The following is an 18,714-nucleotide window of genomic DNA, read 5'->3' on the forward strand; positions in this document are numbered from 1 at the left end:
TTTCAAGGTAATAGTATGATTCATGAACGTAATTCCATGATCCTCAAGGAGAGGATACATGGTGGTGATTTGGGGGTGTATAGAATGATTGCATGGTAGCTCAGTTTTGGGGGTCATCCTGAAACTCCAATGGTCTTTCTTCTCATGTAGAGAGGATTGAACCATGTGGTGAGGAGTAGCAGGAGGTCCTAGTCTTGGGTGCTTCCATATGATCCAAGGTGAGTGATAACGGATTAACCTCGTGACTGTGGCCGGGCGGTAGTGCCCAAGTTCCATAAGGCGGTAGTGCCAAGTTCCATAAGGCGGTAGTGCCAAGTTCCATAAGGCGGTAGTGCCAAGTTCCATAAGGCGGTAGTGCCAAGTTTCACAAAGCGGTAGTGCCAAGTTTCATAAGGCGGTAGTGCCAAGTTTCATAAGGCGGTAGTGCCAAGTTTCATAAAGCCACCACGAGTGCAAGACCCGCCATAGCTCGGTAATCATTCTAGTCCGGACGAGTCGGGTTATAAAGTAACACGTCTTGTGATGTCATTTTACCATGTGTATCAAAGTAATGGATGAGTATGTATGATGTGATTGTTGTATGATGGTATGAGTATGTATGACATAATTATTATATGAGGTTTGCATGCATGTTTCATAAATGATTGGTTGCATGTTAGCTTACCCTACTTGTTTGTGTTTGTTTTGTTTGGGTATGTGCGATGATCGTATAATTCGTTATACGGGAGCAGATGGCAAGGAGGATACATTGGAAACAGTACTTGATGGGGAAGACAATGTTGCAGCTTAGATTCGCTAGCTTTTATTAGTTAGCTTTGATGGACTTTTATACGTTTAAAGCTTTAAATTCTATGTAATTTCTAGGGAGAAACCCTATTATTCTAAGTTTTCAATTCCATGCCATTCTAAGGATGATTGTAATCCTTAAATTACTCTTGACTGCTTTCCTATATTAATAAATGATGACATCTTTATTATATATGTTTTATATATATATAATTGGGATGTCACATTAATGGTATCAGAGCAGTTCCTTCCTTAAAAACCTGTAGGTTGTGGGTGTGCTTCGTTTGTGATTGCGTACCCTGGTCTCGTGTATTAGTTTGAGTTAGACTAATGGTCTTTCTCTCTGTGTGAACAGAAGATGGCACCTACGTCTCCTCATCCTTCTCCTCCGCGAGTTGATCAACCTGACTCTAATCAGATGCTGAATGCGGTGCTCCAGGCATTGCAACAGCAGAATGCTGCGTTGGTTCAACAGAATACCTTTGCATTGCAAAATCTTGAAACCGCAAGGGTATCGGCAGAAAACGCGAGAGTGTCTTCCGAGAACACTCAAAGGGAGTTCATGGAATTGATGACTAGTGCTAGGACTCCTCCAAGTGTTTCTTCCGTTGTTATTCCTGCGCAAGAGTGGAGCTTGGAGAGCTTTCTCCAACATCGCCCAGCAAGATTCACTGGAAAGTGCAGCCCTGATGAAGCTGATCACTGGTTTGGAGACATGGAGAGGATATTCGAAGCCAAGGGATGTCCTGATGAGAAGAAATTAGCCTATACTCTATATCTGCTTACCGGAGAAGCTGGCCATTGGTGGAACAGCATGAAGATGATTCTTGAAAGGAGTGGGACTCCTATTACATGGGAGTTGTTTAAGACCAAATTTTACACTGAATACTTCCCGGACAGTGTAAGATTTGCAAAGGAAGTGGAATTCCTAGAGCTGGTACAAGGCAGCAGACCAGTGTCAGAGTATGCAAATCGCTTCAAGCATTTGCTTCGCTTCAACACTATGGCAGTGGATGAAGAGTGGCAGTGCAGAAAGTTTGAGAATGGATTGAAGAGTGATATCAAGTTGCTGGTAAAGGGGTTACGCATCAGAGAGTTCCCTACATTGGTGGAGATGTCCCGTGATCTAGAGAAGACGAAGGGGGAATCTGAGGGACATCAGAATCAGCCTGCTAGGAATGGGGGATCATCTGGATCTCGTGACGGGTTTAGCACTAAGAAGACCCCTTACGCTAGACCATCCTTTTCTTCTGGGTTTAGGGGTTCATCCTATCCACCATCGGTGCAGTCAGGACCAGCCAAGCCATCCGGCACCGTTAGATGTTTCACCTGTGGAGGACCTCATTATCGGAGCAACTGCCCGATGGGAAGTAGAACAGTGAAGTGTTTCAAGTGCGGGAAAGAGGGACACTTTGCTACAGAGTGTACTTCTGCAGTAGGATCAGGGTCTCAGGCACAGAGGACTGGTTTGCCTCCACCCAGGGGAGGTGACAGACCTCAGACGATGGGAAGAGTGTACGCCATGGTTGGATCAGAGGCAGTCAGCTCAGGTAACATCCTCATCGGTATTTGTTTACTTCTTGTTTTACCTGTGTTGTGCTTTTTGATTTTGGGGCAAAACACTCCTTCATAGCGAAGGCATGTGTTGAAAAGTTGGGTATGTCTGTAGAAGAGTTAGGCGTTGATCTGTTGGTGTCTACACCAGCATCAGGATTAATTGGGACATCTTCTGTGTGTGTCCGTTGTCCGATGGTCGTAGAAGGAAGTCGGGTCAAGGTAAACCTCATCAGTTTACCTTTGCAAGGATTAGAAGTAATCTTGGGAATGGATCGACTATCCGCCAATCGCACCCTCGTCGACTACGATGATAAGGAGATGTCATTTCCGGATGAAGACCAAGATATGTCTTTCTCGATCGACGTCGTGAGGCAATACCTCTTGGAAGATGATAGTTGCTTCTTAGTGTTATCACCTATGGAAGCGACTCAAGTTTCGGATCATGCGGCGCAGGAGAATCAGAGTGTAAACCTCACGGTTGTGAAGGACTTCTTAGATATTCTCCTGAAGAAAATTTCTGGTTTACCGCCTCCACGTGAGCATGAAGATTATCTTAGGACAGTGCTTGAAGTTAAGGTGTGTAAGTCAGAGAAGATTTGTCAGTTCAAGTGCAACCAGTAAGGATTGAGGATGAACTGTCAAACGAGTCAAGGTCATATGGGATGGTAGAACAAGCGACTCTACCTGGAAGTTAGAGGCGAGGTGGGAGTAACTTACCTCGACTTGTTCGTGTAAGCGCAATTTTCGAGGACGAAAATTTTTTTGTTGTTGGGGAGAATGTAAGACCCATGAAATATATATATATATATATATATATATATATATATATATATATATATATATATATATATATATATTTATAGTAGTAAATTTTAGTATGTTATTAGTAATAATAATTTTAATGGATAGAAAAATGTAAATTTTGGATATAAAATTTTAGTAATTTTAGAAGGAGAGGTTCAAATTTTTGGTAACTTATTTAGTAAATTTTTTTAAATTGAATAGTAAAAAAAAGTAAATAGTAAATAGTAAAAAGTAAATAGTAAATAGTAAAAAGTGAATAGTAAAAATAAATTTTCAGCATTTGGATTCCTTAGCATGGAAGAAAGTAGTAGGTAGAAATTAGGATCAGATTTGGTGAGAAAATGATTGAAATATTATTTTTAAATAATATTAAAATAATAAATAATATTAAAATATTAATGAATAGTAAAATTTTTTTTACTATAAATAGCCATGGGAGGGAAGGTTATTCTGCACCAAGAGAAGAGAAATCAAGTGAGAGCTTGAGAAATAGAAAAAAAAAAAAAGAGTTAGGGAGAAATTTTGAGTAGAGGTTCTGAAGGGTTTCGGAGAAATAAATTCAGAGCAAGAGAAGTCTGGAATAGAGGTAGGGGAGCTAACTTTTCTATGTTTTTATATTATGATTTAGTATTTCTATGCTTTTATATTATGATTTAGTATTGTTTTATTACTATTCATATCTTGAAATTCTGTGTAAATACTGTTAATGCTTACTGTATGTTTATCTATGTTGAAATTCGGTGTAAATATTGTATGCTGTTATTTTGAATCTGTAAATAAGAAATTTGTTAAAAACTAGTTGAGGAACACTTTGGCTAAGGAAAGACTTGGTACTTAAGTTGTCCATTGTGACGCACCTCTCTTTCCTGGAAGTCTACTCGACAAGTTTTTAACTTAAATCCTATTGAACAGATTATGTATTGTTAAATTATTGTGTAATATATCTTGTTGGAATATATTCAGTTTGTATGATTTCTGAAATGATTGGATTTTATTACATTTGAATTTATGCATCTGAACATGATTGTGAACTATAATGATGTTATTTATGTGGAAAGTATGTGAATGTATGAGATATGTTAGATTCACTGTGATAATATGATGGTATATGGTTATTCATGTCTTGGGTTAAGTTTCAAGGTAATAGTATGATTCATGAACGTAATTCCATGATCCTCAAGGAGAGGATACATGGTGGTGATTTGGGGGTGTATAGAATGATTGCATGGTAGCTCAGTTTTGGGGGTCATCCTGAAACTCCAATGGTCTTTCTTCTCATGTAGAGAGGATTGAACCATGTGGTGAGGAGTAGCAGGAGGTCCTAGTCTTGGGTGCTTCCATATGATCCAAGGTGAGTGATAACGGATTAACCTCGTGACTGTGGCCGGGCGGTAGTGCCCAAGTTCCATAAGGCGGTAGTGCCAAGTTCCATAAGGCGGTAGTGCCAAGTTCCATAAGGCGGTAGTGCCAAGTTCCATAAGGCGGTAGTGCCAAGTTCCATAAGGCGGTAGTGCCAAGTTTCACAAAGCGGTAGTGCCAAGTTTCATAAGGCGGTAGTGCCAAGTTTCATAAGGCGGTAGTGCCAAGTTTCATAAAGCCACCACGAGTGCAAGACCCGCCATAGCTCGGTAATCATTCTAGTCCGGACGAGTCGGGTTATAAAGTAACACGTCTTGTGATGTCATTTTACCATGTGTATCAAAGTAATGGATGAGTATGTATGATGTGATTGTTGTATGATGGTATGAGTATGTATGACATAATTATTATATGAGGTTTGCATGCATGTTTCATAAATGATTGGTTGCATGTTAGCTTACCCTACTTGTTTGTGTTTGTTTTGTTTGGGTATGTGCGATGATCGTATAATTCGTTATACGGGAGCAGATGGCAAGGAGGATACATTGGAAACAGTACTTGATGGGGAAGACAATGTTGCAGCTTAGATTCGCTAGCTTTTATTAGTTAGCTTTGATGGACTTTTATACGTTTAAAGCTTTAAATTCTATGTAATTTCTAGGGAGAAACCCTATTATTCTAAGTTTTCAATTCCATGCCATTCTAAGGATGATTGTAATCCTTAAATTACTCTTGACTGCTTTCCTATATTAATAAATGATGACATCTTTATTATATATGTTTTATATATATATAATTGGGATGTCACACATCTCATGGATCATAAACTAGCACAGATTCAATAAAATAAAAACAAACTTACATTTAGATTTAGTTAGTTACTTATAAACAACTTATCAATATCTTTAATCAGATATCTTTGATTATTTTATCGTCGGTTGGATTATTGGCCCAATAATAACTTAAACGTTGATCCAATTATGGTCTAACATTGTTGAGGTAGCGGATGGACCGAATGGTCCTGAATATTAGTCGTTTGATCTATACTATATAGCATACGGAATGGAATTGGCCAATAAGAAATTAAAGAAAAAATGTGGTTACCATATGTACAATAAATGATTTGCTTGTAAAAATGCTTTGGAAATTTTAATTTATAGTGTATTTTTATTTCAACCACTCATTTTTCCTCTCTTGAAAAATATCAAGTTGGGAAAATGGTTTAATAACTGATTTCTCTTGAACTTCAATATTGGTCATTAAAATGTCCCAATTTCGTCTTTCTCAAATGGAAAATGTTCTTGCATTCATAAACCCTAAACAAATAACCATAGCGTAGAGACAAAGCCGAAATTTAATCACCATTTAATAAAATGATTGTACACCGTACCGAATTTTGTAACCATTGATGAACCTCATCCTTGATGACGGTACTGAAGGACTACTGCCTAAACCCTAAATAATCAACTCCCACTTTCTGGCTTTCTCAAATGAAAAATCTCCAAAGCATTTCAAAGAGTAGAGGAACGACGAAAATAAACACTTACCACAATTTCAAATTATAACCACAACATTTCATCAAAACCTCTCCCACTCTAAATACATTGAGCCTGCTAACTTATTAATATTAATATTTTTCACACATCAACCGTATCAAATGAGCAGCACCTTCTCATCTATTGTTAGAGTATCATTTTCCATTTGTGACATAGTGGGTCCTACAACCTTAATTTAGTCAAACGCACATGGAAAATAAATTCAGCGCGCGATTCTAAAATTAGTGTGCGGGATTCTATCATTCTAAGTAATCAAAAAGCTAAAACCTCTTCCTCCCGCTCCAAACCCTATTAATTTACAAATTAAGTTCATGACATTATGTAAAAGTATGATTAAATAACAATTTTATTAAACTATTTTTGTATTAATTTATATTATTATAATGTTATATTTTTTTAGTCGCTTTAACTAAATTTATTAATAATTAGTAAATACTTAAATTGAACCTGAACATAAAAATAAACATTTAGTATAAGTTAAATTATTAGATATTTTAGCTTTTGAAAAACTCGTCTGATTTTAACAGAACACTTGTAAACCAAATAAAGATGGCATAATTTCTTTCAAAAAGGTTCAAATGCAAGTTTCCTGAAATTGTAAAAATAGTACTAGGTCAAAATCATGTCAAAAGAGGCTCATCTCTATCCAATTTCTACCCGACATTAATAAATTACACTATTTTTAGGATACATGCAGTTCGTTTAGAACTGCTAGATCTCATCCTTTAAGGTATTTTATTACATGATAAAAAAAAATTGACGAGGAACAGTATAGTTACATAAACATATAATTAACTGCATGCGAAATTATTTTATGCTTTTCCGTAGGATTTATCACTAACAACATAATTTTTATTCACCTTTTACTAGAGAAAGTTATTTATCCCCATGGAATGAGTGGTTGACTATTACAAAATTGTTATTTTTTTTAAATCAATATATGAAAAATCAATTATTATAAAAGAAAAAGGTAGCACAAGTGTGTGTGATGTAATTATATTTTTAATTATCTAAAATGAAAGTAGTATAAAACAATGAATGCGTAATAACCTAAGTGGTAATAAAACTAGCAACACCAAATACCATGCTCGCCAACATTAGCAACATTTAGCCAAACTCGTGCTGGCCCATCAGCTTTTATAATAATTGCCCACGAACGTTAGTGGAAAAACTCAGGTTGCATATTTTATTGTCTCCCCTATAATTGATATAACCTACAAATTTATACGTCACTGAAATTGGAGCAATCCCCTCCATAGAATCCCCACCACAACAGCAAAGAAACAAAGAGAGTTATATATCCAACCCTAGCTAGGTCCATTATTCAACCAATAAAAGGGAGAGTAAGAAGGAAAATTTTGAGAGATATTATAGAGAGATGACTGAAGAAAGTGCTGGAAACACAGTTGCAACCTCTATCACCCCATTAAACTGGTGGTATCTCCAGGCAAATTCTATTTCTTCCTGGAACGATACTAATAACACATGGAACAACCAACCAAACCCTAATTCTTCCTCTTCTTGTGAGGAGGATATATCTGTTTCTACATCTTTCACTAATGCTTCCAACCATTCAACCCTCACTGTTGAGTCCTCTCGCCGACTCATTGACCCTCCTGCTCCTTCCTCCAACGAGTTCATGGGAGAGCATGCTTCGGATAATCAACTTTGGACCCATGTTCTATCGTAAGTTTATATGCTTTTAGAATAAGATTAATAAATATAGTTTTATGATTAAGATTATCTACAGTACTTTTATCATTAAGTATATTCGATGTTGATTATTCGTATTGATAGTAATCAGAGATAAGAGAATAATCTTCAAGGATGGTAAATGGGTGAAGTTTAAGGTGCATATATAGGTAGTAATTAATAATAGGGTTAAAGTACTATGAGTTTCATTTGTCGTACACGTTCTTCTAGGCTTTGCTTTCCACTATCTAACAGTATGTGCGCTACTCCAGTCAACTAATTCGTTTCTGTGTTCATACTACAAAACTGTGATCTCTTATCCTCTCTCGGTTTCTTTTGTATCATCCAAAATCAATAAAGCCACTCTTAAACACTGTAAGGTATACAAGCTTAATATATGCGTGTTGTGAATTATGTTTGAAATCTTTATACAGTTGAATTAATGGATATTTTCTTTGTTCATACATAGTAAGATTGGTTTGGTGTATTTTTCATTTAGCTTACCTACAATACAACTAACTTTTTGGTCAAATAATTTTAGAGGTGTTGGATCTAACGGCGAGTTACAGAGCGGCCAAGAATTTGGAGAGAACTTTCTGGGTGCACTGTCATCAAAAAGCATGACAAGCACTATGTTTCAACCAGTCTGTGACTACTTGAAGAAACTTGATCATAGCAGTTGGGAATATAGTGGTTCAACTTCATTAAACAGTTTTGAGAAGCATTTAAATGGGTTCAATGAGGCGATGATTGAGAATAATGAAAGGTTGACCAAATTATCTAATCTTGTAAGCACTTGCTCTATTGCCCCGCCAGACCCGGAAGTAAGTAGCCACTTTGATCCACAAACAAACAGCATGACCTTGAATTCTTCCATGGATCATTTCCCACAATCTGATCACTTCAAGCAACCTTTTGGAGACTCCACATGCTCTCTTGGAGGCGTAGCAAACAGAAATTCTGGAGTGTTCCCATCCTATGATCATGACACCAAGATCAAGCAAGAGTTTCATGCAAGTGAAGTGCAAGGTTCTGTATATGGAAAATCATTAAATGCAAATGGGTATCAAAATGGATTTAATGGCTTTTCAGTGGGTGATAGTTGCAAACTCTACCATGGGATGCCCAATCTTCCTCCATGCACAAGAAATTTCTCAGATGTTATATCCTTTAATAGTCGATTTGGAAGGCCAGTTATTGGAATCCATGCTCAGAAGCCTAGCATGAAGTACCTGAACGTATCTGAACCAAAGAAACAGGGTCTTCAAGCACCATCACCGGTAAGGTTATTATAAACTGATTATTATATATGGTTTATCGTACTGATTTAGCAGAATTTTGTTTATGAAATATGCATAATATAATATGATGTGATGCAGATAAGAACTAACATTAATGGAAAAGGGGAGGGTACAACACGTGAAGTAAAGAAGAAAAGATCAGAAGAATCTTCAGAAGCAATGTTAAAAAAGCTTAAGCAAGATACATCAACAGCTTCTTCTTCAAAGGTAAGATATAAAATGCCAAGATGAACTTATGACTGTAAAGAAAAGCAGAAAGTGGGGAACCTCCTTTTGTGCACTGTTAAGAAACTTCTATTCATTGTTTAAAAGGTGCAGGCACCCAAAGTCAAGCTAGGGGACAAAATCACAGCCCTTCAGCAAATTGTGTCTCCATTTGGAAAGGTTACTACACATTTTGCACTAACACTCTCCTTTTTTTCGTTTCCTCTTCTTTATGAATATATATAATCAACAGTGCTCTACTTTTCTCACTACCTACTTCATAATGATCATTTTTTTTGTTGAATTCCAGACAGATACTGCATCTGTGCTGTTCGAAGCAATAGGGTACATAAAGTTTCTTCAAGAACAAGTCCAGGTGGGTATCATTATGCAAAACTTTCTTTCCGTTGCATTATGCATCTATATAATACGCTATTATTGTTGTTGTTGCTTTCTTTCTTCTTCTTCTTATCATTTTTAATTCCGACGAAACTATACTTCTTGATCGCATCCCTTAATAAAATTAATAAAGGAATGTTACGTTGAAAGATTGCACATTTTGTCGATCCCACATCAATCATGCACTATGATCAGACTTCAAGTAAATTAAAGATCACCCAAAAAAGAAATTATTTCTTTATGACTGGCCATCCCCTACATACGTAACGTGGAACAAAGATGCAATTTTTAACACCATTTTTTTTTCTTTTTACAATAACAGTAATAGTAAGATTTTAAACCAACAATTTCATGCAAACCATCCAAAATAATATTAAGCCGATTTCAGTAAGTTATAAGACAACAACTTTAACGAATTATACATTTATCTTTCTTGAATATTTAATGGTTAAATTTTTTGTGGTTCTATTTCTTTCGTGTTTCTTTAGCTTAATGTACAGTTTCATTCATGCATAACTTGCAGCTACTGAGCAACCCGTACTTGAAGGCTAACTGTCACAAGGTAAGAAAGTTCTCCATTTCTCTTAAGTCTTCCAAACTTTCGCTGGCAACAATAACTAACCCTATTGTCATTGGTTTTCATGGGACTGAAGGATCCATGGGGAAGCTTGGATAGAAAAGACAAGGACGATACAAAGCTAGATCTTCGGAGCAGAGGTCTTTGCTTAGTTCCTACTTCATGTACTCCTCTAGTTTACAGAGAGAGCGGTGGACCAGATTACTGGACACCAGCATACAGAGGATGTTTGTATAGGTGAAAAATGTGTCATATATAAGACATAGAATATATGAATGTAGTACGTACTTTGCTTGAGTCTTGGAAAATTATAAATTAAGGTCCAGTGAATAAAGTATATATATATATGGTTTAACTTAACTTTTTTTTTTCTTTATTGCCGTAATGCATGAGTTATATGACTAAACAGATTTTGGTTAATCTTCAAAATATATGCATATATAGATCCGCAATTTAGTTCTTAAATGACAAATTAAATTGACAATAAATAATTCTGACATTAACATGTTTTATTCGTTAGTAAATTACTTTGTTTTATGTTATAACGTTTATGTAGTAGTAGTAAAATACGGTTAATTTAGTAAATGTTAACTTTACAGAATTTCGGATAAAAGAACGTTATTTTGAAGTTTGACACAAACTACAACTAGTTTTGATCCTTTTAGTATAACAAAACAGCATCATGGGAGCGGAAAGTTGTTTATTGGTTGATATTTAACTTTTTCAAAGATTAATTTGGATGTAGAGATATTTTGTTCACAAGATGAAAAGGGGGAAAAAGTGTTATTGGTGAATGGCATAAGGCACTTTAATGACATTCTTTTATATTTTACATGAAAAATACTAATATTTGCCTTAACGAAAGTCTTATTAACCCAGAAAGAAAACATACTAAAAAATATATCGTTATTTTCTCTCGTTTACTGCTAGTTTATATACTTATAATATTTATATCCAATGTTTGTTTACTTATAAAAAATTAAATTAGTTTATTTAAACTCTTTAAATTTGTAAAAAACATGTGATAATTAAAATGGATAATGGCACTAGTTAAAGCTTTTAAACTCACTAACTAAACCTAATGTTAAATATTTACAAAAATATAATGTAATGTAGCTTGCGTATGAATATAGTCATTAATGGAATTCTTATAGGTTATACAGAAATGCTATTTTTGAACTATAAATTATTTACTCCCTCTCATGATTTCTATAAGAGCTAAATTAAAAATTTTGTTTATTTATTTTATGAGAATTAATTAATTTAAAATACTGTATGCATTAATTTTTTTCATTAAACTACTATTAATCATGATTCATTCTTTTATAATATAAAAAAAATGTGAAAAATAGTGTAGGTAAAGGCAAAACTTGAGCATTACTATGCAGAGGAGAAGCATAGCTCAGACACATGATTTAGGATATATCAATGACAGGTGTTAAATCAGGTTTTGGATAGGATGATAAAATATATGTATGTGAAGTGGGTTATTATAAGTTAAAAACAACATAAAGGACTGCATGATTGGGAATGATTGATTACTTATGTGGAACTAAAACAAAAATTATAGATATCATGTTGTTTGGAACAACATAAATACGAGAAGTGACATTGTTATAGAATTATATGTTGTCTGGAATATAATTAGTGCAAATATTCTTCAGATCCTGGATGACAAACAACCCTTTATTCCAATTCCTGGATGACATTTAGCAGAATCGATTATATAATTGTACATTTGTGTATATGTAATTGTTATCAGTTTTGGATGGTAGATATGCTTTAGAACGAAAGCTTTGTAATTTCCAGAACAGAAGTACCTATTTTTGTTTTCTGAGAAAAACCAGGTGGATAATATGAAGTTTTGTATATGATTACGTGAGAATAAGACTTTAAATATTGTCTATATATAAGCATTTCTTGTAAAGAATTTAAGTACTTTTGTACAGGGGATAGAGTATCACAAGTGCTACATTAATTTAGTACATTATAGGAACCATTTAATTTGATTCTGATAAAAAAACTACAAAAGCAATATTTTAATAATTCTATGTCAATATTTATGACCTCATATAATGACATTTTATATGATTAAAATTGAGATTTTTAACAATCATAAATTAGATCCAAGTAGACCTAGTAAAGAATTTAGATAGTATACCAAGAGTTATGAGTTTTAACATTGGTAATACTTTATTAACTTTAATCAGTTAAAATATCCCCTTTATGAAATTTTCTATATATTAAGTTTAACTTTTTGTTAGCAATTATTATGAACATTTCCTTCCCTTCCTTTATTTATGTTTTCATTTAAAGGTTGCACATAAAGATATAAGATTTCAAATATAAAATTAGTTATAAAAGACTAAAACAAAAGGTTTACCTGATTAAATAAGGATTAAAGAATTGATTAAATATTATTTAAATGTGTAATTAAATAGTTATTTAATATTTTATTTCAAATAGACCATTTGCTATTAAAAATTAAAGAAAAATACGATCTTTTTTTGTAGTTTGGTCCTCGAATTTGATCTTTACGTTTTCTTCCAACCAAGAGGTATCTCTCTTCCCACTACCTCATCTATAGTTGTGACTTTATATTCAAGTTTCGAATTGATCTTACATTCTTAATCAATAAAATTAATTTTAATTTATCAAAAAAAAATCCTCGTTACTAATACCGTACTTCACTGACTTGTTTGTGTTAAATTTGTCGATAAAAAGTGTAATTTGTCATTTTCTATATATATATTTAATTTTTATCTTTTACTATTTTCATATTTTTCAGGGAGGATAGTACATAGTAACTGGTGAGTAGTGTTCAAAATTTATGTAAGGGAAGATATCTTATATCTGATTTTTTTTATATGCTTTTGCTCATATTGACCTTAAGAAAAAAAACACAACACCTTATTAACAGCAAGAGAGAGAATGCGAGTGTAACTAAAAAAATAAAAAAGTGAACACAATCTTAGTGCTCCTATCAGGATGGTTCCATTCATATGATTTAAACAGAAATCTTTTATCTACATCAAACCAAGTCAATTACACTCGCAGTAAGCAAAAATGTGAGTGGAAAGTCATACACTAAATACAAATGGGTCAAACAAATAATATATTAATAAAAAATGCACAATCTATTATTTTTAAATTGTGATGAGAATATTTTAACCTTAAATCTTGAACGTGTTTTGATGTTACACGTTCTAGTTGAGCAACTTAGAAACTCACAGCTATATAAGAAATGGAACTTAATAATTTTTCATGAAAGATAGAAATTTCTGTATATGAATTAAGAGATTATTTTATGAATAGATGAAGACGTAGAATGTAATTTTTGGAGAATATTATAGAGCAGATAATAATGAATGATTGGAAAGACAGAGAGAGGAGAGAGTTGAAAATGGTGGGTATGATCTCGTCCGTGAAATGAAATGGTGGAGTTCCATTACTACTTTCTATTATCTCCATTCACACCTTCATCGATCGGTTTAGGATCCTTCAACATCACAGAAGCTGTTCTAGAAGTAAACATGATGAATTTGTTCGTATGAATACTGCTCACTAAAGAGAAGAAAGAAAAAAAGATTATGGTCAAAAGAGAGATGAGCATAAACGTTGGTGGTGCACTGCCACAAATTCAGTCCCATTTCATATAATTAGACGCAAGACATAGATATACCTCCTGCACGTACATAAAGGACAATTTCACCACTGCTACTTATTCCCTACAACTATAATTATCATCAATTTTTTTCATACTATATTATTACTCTTTTTATTGCCCCTAATCCAGATAATATTCTTTAATATTAAAATTCTTATTTTCAGAAATGACTTCCAGAAATTATTTTTTTCTTAACCTTTTTCAATTTTTGGAAGTATTTTTGTTTTCGCATTGCACAGTTTGGAAGTCCTTTTCTTTTCTTTGAGATTATACAATTTGAAAACTAGTTTTTTCAGAAATAAATTACTTATAAATTATATAATCCAAAAGTAAAAAATAAGTCCTCAATTATATAATCCGAAAAGGACAAAAGTGGAATTTTATTATGAGAGTGCAGGGGAGACTTATTGAGGTGTAGGTAAAAACTGCCCAATCAAAATTATAGGACCCTATGGGCTATTTGAATCTCAATTGTTGGCTTATTTTTAATTTCAAGTTTTAGACAATTCCTTTCTGAATTCTATCAGTTTCTTCATGCACCACATAAATATAAGGAAAATATTTACATACCCTTCGCCATTGCATCACAAACCACTTCCGTAGTCGTCCTTGTCATTATCACCCTCGTCGTTACCATGGACAACTACTGCAAAAGAAGAAGAGAAAAAAAAATTCTAAATCCATTCAAAAAGGTTTTTATGAAAAATATTTCCTATATTCCATAAAGCTTTTTCCGGAACCTATGCTCCGAAAAATTCATTTCTGAAAAATTATATGCATTCTGGAAAGCATATTCCATAAATATGCGTTTTGGAATGTATATCACGCGTTTAAAAAAAATTATTCCAAAAATTTCGTTTAGAAAATTTCATTCTGGAAATTCTATTTTGAGAAATTTCATTCTAGAAATATTCTTTCGAAAATCTTGTTTCAGAAAGCCTGTTCCAGAATTCATGATTTGGAAGTCAATTAATGATAAAATTGTAATTTAAAAACTCTATGGGTGCAGTGAGAAATTGATGGGGTACAGGAAGCAATTACAGGAATTTTATATTGGTTTGTCGTTGAAATGTTTGGCAGATCTCGTTTAACTGGGCTGGTTGGTTTTATTGGTATGACTTCTAATTTTTTAAGTTCCTTTTGGGCTAACTGACTCAATTTCTTGGGCCTATTTTAGTTTATCTCTCTTTTTATCCGTTTAGTTTAAAAGTGAAGAAAGATAAAATATTAATAACAAAGAGAAAGAGAAAAATAGAAGTGTGAAAGAAATTAAGTAAAAATGTATAATATCGGGATGTTAAAATTAAAAAATGAATCGAAATATTTTTCTCAACTTTTTATGTATTTATTCACTATTTATAAATCTTAATATATATATATATATATATATATATATATATATATATATATATATATATATATATATATATATATATATATATATATATATATATGTATATATATGGGTTTGCTAACGCGTACGCCTGTTTTTCAGTTGGTACATTTTAGCAATGTGTACCGGATTTTAGTAGACAAAAATACCCTTATATATCATGGATTCTAAGTTTTAAGGTTAAGGGTATTTTAATAATTTTCATTCTCAAAACTTAAAAAAAAAAAAAGAAGAAACCCCCCAAACCCTTACTCACATCTCTCATTCCTCTCAATCCTTTCTCTTTCATCTCTCTTACTCCAACTTTTTCTCTGTCATCCCTACTGTAGCCCCAATTGAAAAAATCAGAAACACTTGCCTTTAAACAATTTGTCTTTCTAAAGAGTTGAGTCATTGACATATTCACCTTGAGGCAAAGGTTCATTCAAGATCTCTTCAATTTCACCATCTTCACTAATTTCTCAAATTTCATCATCTGCATATGTTGAATCATCATCTCTAAAAAAAACCCTCCAGGCCAATTACCAATTCTTTCGGATGTCATTATGCTTGTGAAAATTAGATAAAATTAGATAAGACAAAAATTATAAAATAAAAACTCATTATAAAATCATTTTTTGTAAGAAATTGTTTAACAACAAGTATTTCTGATTTTTTCCAAGTCAATTACCAATTCCTTTATGCTTATGAAAATTGGATAAAATTAGATAAGACAAAAATTATAAGATCAAAACTCATTATAAAATCATTTTTTTGTAAGATATTTTAATGGCAAGTGTTTCTGATTTTTTCAATTGGGGCTGCAGTAGGGATGACAGAGGAATGAGAGAGGTGAGTAAGGGTTTGGGAGTTTCTTTTTTTTTTTAGTTTTGAAAATGAAAATTATTAAAATACCCTTAACCTTATAACTTAGAATCCATGGTATATAAGGATATTTTTGTCTACTAAAACCCGGTATACATTGCTAAAATGTACCAACTGAAAAACAGGCGTACGCGCGTTAGCAAACCCCATATATATATATATATATATATATATATATATATATATATATATATATATATATAGATAGATAGGTAGATATAGGTTTTTCTGGTATTTATTTTCCTTCAAAATAATAATATAAATAATATTCCTCTAAAATATGTTTAGTGTGTTTAAATAATTTTTAATTTCAAAAAAAGTTTAACATTTTTTTTTCACAAAACAACTTCAATAAAATATTAAACACATGCAGGGAACAACACATTTTTACCTTTATAATGACTTAATTTAGATTTGAAAAAAAGTTTAACAGATTTTCATAAACAACTTCGATAAAATGTTAAACCCATACAGCATAAGAATCGTCATCTCACAGGTACTTCTTTTTATTGATTTGTTTTAATATTTTTAAAGATACACGATTTTGAATATAAAATTTTTTCCTTATTTTAGAAAAACATTTGATGACATGAAGACCAAGTATCTTTTTATTTTTTGGTCAAATGTGGTCCAAGTTCATGTTTGTTCCTAACTACTTGCGTGGTAAATGAAAAATAAAAAAAAGCTTTTCCCCCAAAAATGAGTATAAAAAGAACATGAAAAAGGCATGACATTGATGGAATGTAGCACTTGCACAGTTCACAAACAGACATGAAAGATCCTATCTCAATGATCCGTACATCCCACTAACTTAACTTTCAACTGTTTATAATTTTCATTCTTCTTTCTCATTCTCATCTCTCTACCTATCATCTACCATTCTTCCATTACATTTTCCTTTATTATTATTATTCAAAATCATTTTATTCTCATTCCAGAACCAACCCAACTAATTAATCTGCTGTGTCAGTTCATCATCATTCTCAACTTTTTCATTTTTAAACATTTTTTCTTCTATTAAATATGAGAAAAATAATTCTACTTTATGTAATATTTATCACCGTTTCTTTCCCTAGTTAGACTACATTCCCAGACCATGTGCCAAAAGTTATCAACAACATTATTAGGAACAAGTTATCACATTCTGCTAAGAGTATCAGCTCTTCCAAATTTAAAAACTAAACCCAACTGAAAAAACCGCATTTTTAAACATTCCTCTTTTTTTATCTTTCCTATAACAATTTCCTGAACTTCTTTTTTATATAATTTAACTCTTTCCAAAGTTTGGATAAGACTTTGAAATGCTATTCTATGAGACTTTCCTGACTTGGAATGCCGATCAAAGGTTGGGTCAGAACAGTGATTCACTTGATGACGAATGTTATATTAAAAATAACAAAAATAAAAACAACACTGAAAACAGATAAAACAATTTTACACGACAGGATAGTTGAAAGGGTATAACAAAAGTTCATATGGGATTAATTAACTATCGCTGTGACTTACTATGACTCAATTACAAAATAATTTTTTATATTGATTCATTGAATAAATGAATTGAAAAAGTCTTAACCTGCAAAGTTTTCATATAAATGGAGTAAGATTAAAATTAAAGTAAATTTGACTTATAATAAGATTTTAATTCATTTTTAAATATGTTTTAAAACTGTACGAACTTTAAAATGTTTTGAATAATAAATAAATTTGTAAATATTTTATAATAATTTTAAATCAGTCTTTCATTATATTTTATTATTTTAAACTTAATTAAACAATTAAAACTCAATTTCATATATATATATATATATATATATATATATATATATATATATATATATATATATATATGATTGGACTTATCTAAGTCAACTTGAGTTTGGTGTAGTTTGACATTTTTATGAATCCAATTTTGGTTGACCTCGTCTAAATTGATTTAACATGGTTTTATCTTAATTAGGTCTAACATGAGTATGATTAGACTTGACTTGATGTTTACCTTGTTGGGACTAAGTTTTAACTTATAACTAATTATACTTAACTAAATTTTGAACACAACTTGACTAATGTGGTTATGACATGACTTGATTAATGTCGTTATGACCCGATTTGACTTGAATTAACATAACATGAAGATGACTAGACTCCTTTCGACTAAGATCTAACTTGATTTCACCGATGTGGGTTCAACTCGACTAGGCTAAAGGTGGGTTCGACTTTATTCAAACTAATATGGGTTTGATTGAACTCAATTAGAGATTGGCTCAACTCGACGTGGTCTAATGTGAGCTCAACATGGGTCTCACTTGACTCGATCTAACGTGGATCTTAACACTATTATGCCTAACATGGACACAACCTATACTTAGTCTTACGTGGGTCTAGCTTGACTTGACCCAACCAAGGTCTAACATGACCCAGTCTCATATAGATCCAACTTAAATCAACCTAAGGTGAACCTCACTCAATTTAGTCCTAGGTGAGCATCACTTAACTTAACCCAATATTAGCTTAACTCTATTCAATCTGAAGTGGGCAGAAATAAACTTACTCCATGT

At 32.6% G+C, this 18,714-nt stretch overlaps 2 protein-coding genes across 5 annotated transcripts; both read left to right on the plus strand.

Annotated features, from left to right (window-relative positions):
- The first annotated feature begins 1,144 nt into the window (after positions 1-1,144).
- LOC148194653 (uncharacterized) lies at positions 1,145-2,964 on the plus strand. The gene is made up of 2 exons (XM_088097258.1): positions 1,145-2,336; positions 2,420-2,964. The coding sequence occupies exons 1-2, from the start codon at positions 1,145-1,147 to the stop codon at positions 2,962-2,964; spliced, it is 1,737 nt and encodes a 578-aa protein (XP_087953384.1).
- Positions 2,965-7,332: 4,368 nt separating this feature from the next.
- LOC124830975 (basic helix-loop-helix (bHLH) DNA-binding superfamily protein) lies at positions 7,333-10,589 on the plus strand. Of its 4 annotated transcripts, none has more exons than XR_007028229.2 (7): positions 7,333-7,748; positions 8,296-9,034; positions 9,134-9,262; positions 9,368-9,439; positions 9,574-9,635; positions 10,182-10,220; positions 10,312-10,410. XR_007028229.2 is itself a non-coding variant. In XM_047304857.2 (7 exons), the coding sequence occupies exons 1-7, from the start codon at positions 7,441-7,443 to the stop codon at positions 10,474-10,476; spliced, it is 1,518 nt and encodes a 505-aa protein (XP_047160813.2). In that variant the 5' UTR covers positions 7,333-7,440; the 3' UTR covers positions 10,477-10,589. The 4 variants fall into 4 exon arrangements, 2 of the variants coding, with proteins under 2 accessions (XP_047160813.2, XP_047160814.2); XR_007028230.2 differs by having other exon boundaries at positions 9,374-9,439; XM_047304857.2 differs by having other exon boundaries at positions 9,570-9,635; positions 10,312-10,589.
- The last annotated feature ends 8,125 nt before the right edge of the window (positions 10,590-18,714 follow it).

Source organism: Vigna umbellata, chromosome 8 (assembly GCF_029865625.1).
Source record: "Vigna umbellata cultivar VRB3 chromosome 8, Vumbellata_1.0, whole genome shotgun sequence".
NCBI lineage: Eukaryota > Viridiplantae > Streptophyta > Magnoliopsida > Fabales > Fabaceae > Vigna > Vigna umbellata.

Bases quoted from the DNA above. Each gene is read 5' to 3' on its own strand.
- LOC148194653 (XM_088097258.1), top strand. From the start codon at position 1,145: ATGGCACCTACGTCTCCTCATCCTTCTCCTCCGCGAGTTGATCAACCT. The intron at 2,337-2,419 runs GTAACATCCTCA...ACTCCTTCATAG, and splicing joins ATCAGAGGCAGTCAGCTCAG to CGAAGGCATGTGTTGAAAAG.
- LOC124830975 (XM_047304857.2), top strand. From the start codon at position 7,441: ATGACTGAAGAAAGTGCTGGAAACACAGTTGCAACCTCTATCACCCCA. The intron at 9,263-9,367 runs GTAAGATATAAA...ATTGTTTAAAAG, and splicing joins CAACAGCTTCTTCTTCAAAG to GTGCAGGCACCCAAAGTCAA. The intron at 10,221-10,311 runs GTAAGAAAGTTC...ATGGGACTGAAG, and splicing joins TGAAGGCTAACTGTCACAAG to GATCCATGGGGAAGCTTGGA.